We start from the raw sequence: 7,371 nt of genomic DNA on the forward strand, positions 1-7,371 counted from the left end.
TCATATGTAGACTACATATATATTCTTACTTTTTTATTTACCATGCTGTTAATATTGTACTTAAGGTATTTGATAGGAAACGAACAGCGACACATCAAGGTTCTGAAAGTGCTGTAATTGTTTGTTGGATCACTTTGCTTGTAGAATGTTATGACAGACCCAAATCATCACTGCTGCAAAGTTGCATTTTTCCAGTTGCCAAATATGTTAATGTACAGCCACGTTCACACAGCAGCAGAATACGGTTGTCAGTCCTGCATTTGAGTCCTTAACATGGTTACGTTCACACAATACAGTTAGTTACGGGGGTGACAACCGCATATAACCAGTCACTGTTCTCCACTGGAGTGGTTTCCGTCAGTTTTGTGTTCTGTGCGTGACTCAAATGCAGTGTCATGTGCGAGATGCAGAAAAGGATGCGAGTGCATATATGGGCTTGTATTCGAGACGCTACTGTAAGCTTCTGATTGAACAGGACATTTTGAGACTCACACCTGTAAAGAAATGCGGTCGTCAATTCCTAAAACTGACAATATGAACGTGGCCGTAGTTAATATAGTGATTACTTTAATTTCTGGCGCTACGTCATTTTTAAATTGTGTCGGAGATGTTAGCGTGTCTCTAATATCGGCCACAAACATGATCACTGCATGATCTAATGTGTGTAGTGTCTTATTAACTCACTGTCACTGTGTGCAATGCATTTCTTCTCCCTCTTCATGTTTCATTGATTTTCTTCACTGCTAAAGAAACTTAAGCCTCTTAAAAGTCCTCGTCAGTACTCCTAACAATTTTGGACCTTAAGAGCTCTTTAATATGCTTTCTGAATTACCTTCTTCTATACTAGGATCTTTTCTTTAATTTTAAGAGGAAACACCCACATTTCTAAGAACTTTCTTAGAATTTTGTCACTAGGAGCAACTCTTTGCTCTAAGAATTTTCATGAATACGGGCCCATGCTTCATACTCCACCTCCCTCTCCTCCCCTGGGTTTCTCTCAGGAGGTGAAGACACCTCCTGCGCCACAGTTTTAGTCATGGTTTTGGTCTTTCTGGTTTCACCACCAAAACAACTAAACACGTATTCGGTTCCGTGGGAAATGAACAGATACTGCATTTATAATCAAATTAAATTCCAATACACCATTTCTAATGTAAACACTCAATACGTTTTTCCATATGTAAATATATTTATATCTCTTTCTAATTAATCTGATTGGTCTGTTGTTTGAAACTGACATTGATCTGCTGTACTATGTGTGAAGTTGAGCTATTTTTAACTTGACACTGTATCTTTAAAACATCCCACTCGAAAATTAGACATTGAGAAAACAGTGATACGATCTATGATGACCAAATACACAGACAGACTGAATGACCTTTTATCAGTTTGAGTACAAACACCCGCACAAACACACACACACACACACACACCTGCAGAAAAGTAAGCAGAGACTCACACAGTTGAGTGTATGAGGGGAAAAGTGCAGTGATGTTTTCAGTGGTGTGTGTGTGTGTGTTTTAATGTCTCTGGAATTCTGGAATTTCCCTTATTCTGGGAACCCAAAACCAACTCTGAAAGACTGACATAAAGACAGCTAAATATATCTCTGCACACCTCTGCACACTATCCTGCCACCTACTGGACATTGACTACAATACAAGAGTCAATTTAAATGTACTGTAAGTACAGTAAATGTAAAAAAGTGTAATTGATTATGTGACTCTTTGATGTCAGATTTGTGCTGCTGTCATTAAAACAAAAGAGACACAAAACAAATATGCAGATATTATATTTAATTTACATTTATGTATTTGGCAGGCACTGTTATCCATAGCGACTTACACTGCAATTTTTATTTTGACTCTCAAATTTGTTAATTTTTTCAGTACAAGTTCTCACTCAAACTGTTATGCCAAGAATATCTCCTTTGTAATGAAAATATGAAGTGCATAAAGATTAAAATAAATAAATAAATAATACAAAATATAACCAATGGACCTCCTGAATATACATGCATATTAGTTTTTAGTACTATATATCAGCTATACAGAAGACTAAACTGAGGTTTAGATGTATTTGTCAAAAATGTTACAATGAAAAAAATAAGCATTTTCTTAAAAAAACAAATCTTATTAAAGGGTGGAAAATGTATAATAAGAGATCTTGTTTTCTCAAACTGTATGCTAAGGATATACTTTGTAATTAAATATTTTTATTAAAAATACCTATACAGAAGACTAAATTGAGGTTTAGATGTATTTGTCAAAAATGTTACAATGAAAAAAATAAGCATTTTCTTAAAAAAAACAAATCTTATTAAAGGGTGGAAAATGTATAATAAGAGATCTTGTTTTCTCAAACTGTATGCTAAGGATATACTTTGTAATTAAATATTTTTATTAAAAATACCTATGCATAGTAAATATATTCATTATACAGAATGAGAATTGGGGGTTTAAATGTGGCATTGTATTATTATGACAAATAAACAATGCAGAAAAATTAAAAATAAGCTTCAGGCAATTTTTTTGTTTTGTTGAATAGTGATCATCTTAGTGCTTCTAGAGAAATATCTGAATCCTTGCACATTGAACTAATGTGGTAATATTTTAAAATATCTGCAGAAACGTGTGATTTTTCCTCTTGTCTCCTGCAGGTCTTCATTCTGGTTTCGTCACGCTGCCACGTTCATCTCGTCTGGACCAAAGCTTTGCAGAAACGTCTGAATTGCTCAGTTCAGATAGTCGACGGAGCTCCTTACCTGAGAACAGCGAGGTCTCAATGACGCGATCTGATTCGCTCTCGTCCTTCACGGTGGACCTCGGCCCCTCCCTCATGAGTGAGGTGTTGGAGTTGATTGACAGCTCCTGCTGCCTCATTAAGAGCTGTCAAGATGAAGATATTGAGGAAGACGAGCAGCAGAGCTCTGCGTTTGAGATGGATCATAAATGTCAGACAACTCCGATCGGAGCAGACGTCACCATCGAGCCCAGGAGGCTCCAGCAGGCTACTAGCGTGCTAGCACGTCACTTTGGAGGAGGAAGACCTGAAGAAGAGCGTCAGAGACCTTCATCTTTCAGACACACAAGGACGGCGTACAGCTTCACTGAGACAAAGGATGAAATCAAAGTATGAACATCACAAATTAAACATAAGGACAGTTATGATATTAAAAACTAGTTTGATTTCAAAGACAATCTTTATTTATAAGTCCAAATAAAATAAGCTTTGGAAATAGGAATCCAGGGATTATTATTATTTTTGGTCATTTTAAAGGACTTGAAAGACACCTGCTATACAGTCGCGAATGGAGAGCCAACTTTCTCTATAAATAAACATCATTCAGATGAACAAACATTCAGCTGTAAATTTCTTTTTTAATCTTGGAATCAAGTATATATTCGATGAAACTGTTCTGTACATATTTTCACAAGTACATTTATATTTTATGTTGTTTAAATGTGCATATGCATTTACAAAACCAGAAGGCAATGACCAGGATCTTTAGCATCTACAGTTAATTAAATATAGATCTACAGCAGATCTGTCTGCTAAAGCCAGTGTGAACACAAAGACATTCATTTTATTTGTATTTTTTTCATTGTGACATTTAGATTTTATAAATAAATATCATTCATATCTTTTAAAAGAATAATTGGTCCAGTTTTATACTTAACGCTGACAGATATATGTATTTCTGAGCGAACAAGTAATTTTAATAACAAATGAATAATATTCATATATGCAGTGAATATATGTGGAATTAATTTTGGAGTTTCTTATATAGTAGAAAAGTGTATATAATTTACTGTTAATAAAAGTTATGTTTAGAAACGTGTACATGGCATTGTATTTTACTTAAAGGATAAAGACTAAAGAGCATGTTAAAAATATCTCTTGAAGATGTAAAAAAAAAAAACTTTTACAAATACAGCTAAGGAGTGCATTAGGAGAGAGAAAGAAATGTTAAAAACAATAAATAAAATAGAAATACTTTTATTGATAGTTTTAAGTGTCTCAAAGCCAATAGAAAGCGGAGCTGTGTTTTGCTCATAAATATTCAGCTATATGTAAATGAGGCAAAAGTCGTTGGGCATTTGAAATATTCTTGTGCACTGAGGGCTGTGGAGAAGAGATCCTGTGAAGAAACGACATTTATCTCTTTTTAACTGTTGCTAATTAATTTAACATGTTTTGAAAATGTATGTCCATCGTGATCTATCATATTGGAAAACAGGAAAACTGGTTTCTGAAATTTGTTTGTGTGAAGACATCAGATTTGGCGCTCTCGGTACGACCAACATTCAAATCAGTAAGCGTTTATTTTCTGTGAACTTTAATCTTCCTATTTTAGTTGAAAATGTGATTTTCGTTGTCAGAAACAGTATATAATGCTTTTTTTGTGTTAAATATGAAAGACCAGAATCATTGTCAGAAAGAGCTGAGATCAGGTTTGTAATGAAATAGCCTAAATATGGTGACTAAATGCAGTATACAACAGTAAATGTCGAAATAAAGGAGTAATTGAGAATAGCTCCGCCCTTAGTTGGTTGCATCATTAGAGGCGATGATCATCGATCTAATCAAGTGAAATGGCCTCTGGAGTAGAGATGCATGTCAATTTGCAGTCCTGAAGTTAAGAAAGTAAGTGAGAAAAACTAGGTTAATAAGTTAAATTCATAGTTTAAAAATAGGAACAATAATAACATAGCTAACGGGAAGTTAGTTGAATAGCTGCTAATCGCATTTGTACTGAATCCAAGGAGTAAATGAGAAGCTGAGATGATTCATCTACGAAAACCTTGTAAAATGTAATTTACTTGGTTCATTGGGATTATTTCTAATCTTTATTAGGGCTGGGCGATATAGCCAAAAAAAAAAAAAAATCAAATATTGATATTTTTTGGCTGAAATGCAATATCTCAGTATCATTTTATATTTGGTTCAAAATTAATGAACTAATTTACCATCCTGCCCAATGTTGTCCAATAAAACAATATTTATATTAAAGGCAATGAAAACGAATATAGTGAAAGTATAGGCTATGCTATCCATTATGTGCAAAAAAGGGCTAAAATCACATTACATTACAATCTAAAAACAAAAATAATGCTTTTTAAAGCAGAAGTTCAATTCACTAAACTAAAAATGAAAGTAAATAAACACAAGAGCACAGATTAATTGCATTATATTTTGGTTACTCCATTACTGCTATCTGCTATCATTAAATACACTTACTTGTAGGACCAACAAGATGGCGCCACGTATGGCTGCCACGGTGTGGAGCTCTCCCATTCTTTTGCTGTTTTTGTTTGTTTGTTCTGTGTTAGTCATTATTTTACTATCAGTTTTACCAGAGACAAACTACTGGACATAAGGCAACACACACTAAAAATGTTTTCAGTTTATGATTATTCAGACACTTTGTTGGATGTTCTAGTCGGATGGGCGGTCCTATTCCAAATACGCGCTCAGACGGAAACGAGGGAAGCGCTTCGGCGAGCTGGTTAAGCTCTGCGAACACGGCTTCCGAACAGCTCCCTAGTATCCATCTAACGCATCTCCGATCCCTTCTTAACAAAACGGATGAACTTCTCCTCACCCGCACAAACAAGGACTTTTCAAACTCTGCTGCACTGTGCTTCACTGAAGCCTGGCTCAGCAAATATATTCCGGATAACGCGCTTCATCTGCCGGGCTTCCAGCTGTTCAGAGCGGATCGCGGAGTTAAACGGGAAAACGAGAGGTGGTGGGCTATGTTTCTACATAAATGAACGTTGGTGTTCAGACGTAACAGCTCTGAAGAAGATGTGTTCTCCTAATTTAGAGGCACTCTTCATAAACTGTAGACTTTTCTACTTGCCGTGCCGTTTTCCTCGTTCATTCTTGTGAATATGTACGTCCCCGTTAGATGCGTGTGCGAGCGCTGCACTGCAACAGCTGGCTGAACTAATAACAGAAATGGAGCAATGGTACCTGGACTCTCTATTAAATCATTCTTTGGGATTTTAATAAAGCAAATCTTTCCTGTGAACTGCCAAAATACAGACAGCATGTTACATGTCCCACCAGAGACTGTAATATATTGGATCACTGTTACACCACAATAAAGGATGCATATCACTCTGTCCCAAGGGCAGCTTTGGGGCTCTCTGACCACTGTCTATTTCATCTCATACCGACCTACAGGCAGGAACTAAAATCAGCTAAACCTATACTAAGGACTGTTAAAAGATGGACTGATGAAGCAGAGCAGGATTTACAAGCCTGCTTCAATCTCACTGATTGGAGTGTTTTTGAAGCTGCAGCCACCGATCTGGAAGAGCTCACAGATACAGTAACTTCATATATCAGCTTTTTTTCAAAATAATAATAATAATAAAAAATTCACTATTTAAAGAGGATGCTTTTTTTTAAGTGAGAATTGTTTCAAAGTAAAAAAAAAATAAAATAAATCAGTGTATAAGCAAAATCTCCACATCAGCGAACCAGCTGTTTGAATTGAAATATAAAGGAACATTAAACACTATCAAGTCTCCCCTTTTCTCATTTTTCTCAAAAAAGCACATCAAATAATATTTCATTTTTACATGTTTGCTTATTGAGCCCCATGCAAAACACGCTGGGAACTATAGTTTCAACATATGACTGTTTTATCATTTGTCAGTTTCATACCTCTTGAAATGGACTAACAATGCTCTTGCAGACTTCTGTAGTAGCACGTAAAATGGCAAATCTTGTGATCTCTTGATGATTTTTGGAATGATCTTTTCTCAAGAAATATAAGCTCTGATCACCGATCAGAAAACCCAGCAGAACAAATAGGCTCCTCATTGTCAGATGATTATGAATATGAAGAAAAACTCACAATATCGTTGATTTTCTGGAAATACAGAACAGACGTTTAGTCAAACATTTTTAAGTAAATGAAATAAATTAGTATTAGTAGAAGGATTTATTAATAAAATAAAAAAAAAAAATAATAATAACTTTTTGAAATAATAGTTTATTATTTAGTAATTTTAAGCGTGTAGAATCTTACCTCAACTTTCCCTCAGTCTCATTAAGTTCATCTTAAACTAGTGAGCAGAAATATTAATATACATTTTCAGTGAGCTGTTAAATTTGCTCACTGTCTAAAGATATGAGCTTTTGCATGGCTATCACATCAGTATACTTTGCCTAAGTTGGCTGTCTTTAACGCACTTTAAACAAGGCAAGCTCATTAACATCGTGTGTTAGATAATTCAAAGTGTTCTACATAAAAACTACTACACAGAGTCAGGAAAAAAGTCATGATAAAAGTAAGGAGTGGTTTCCCTTACAAAAATGACCTGTGCTATTCCATGTAGTAAAACATTAAAAGTA

The 7,371-nt window shown here is 35.1% G+C and overlaps 1 protein-coding gene across 1 annotated transcript in view; it reads left to right on the plus strand.

Annotated features, from left to right (window-relative positions):
• LOC107691082 (cdc42 effector protein 1-like) overlaps window positions 1–3,607 on the plus strand; it is a 7,107-nt gene extending 3,500 nt beyond the window's left edge. The window contains exon 2 of the mRNA XM_016489561.1: window positions 2,660–3,607. Within this exon, the coding sequence (XP_016345047.1) occupies window positions 2,660–3,138 (479 nt within the window). The 3' untranslated portion in view covers window positions 3,139–3,607. The remainder of the gene's footprint in view (window positions 1–2,659) is intronic.
• Window positions 3,608–7,371: the final 3,764 nt, after the last annotated feature.

Source organism: Sinocyclocheilus anshuiensis, unplaced genomic scaffold (genome assembly GCF_001515605.1).
Source record: "Sinocyclocheilus anshuiensis isolate Anshui unplaced genomic scaffold, SAMN03320099.WGS_v1.1 scaffold30, whole genome shotgun sequence".
Classification (NCBI taxonomy): domain Eukaryota; kingdom Metazoa; phylum Chordata; class Actinopteri; order Cypriniformes; family Cyprinidae; genus Sinocyclocheilus; species Sinocyclocheilus anshuiensis.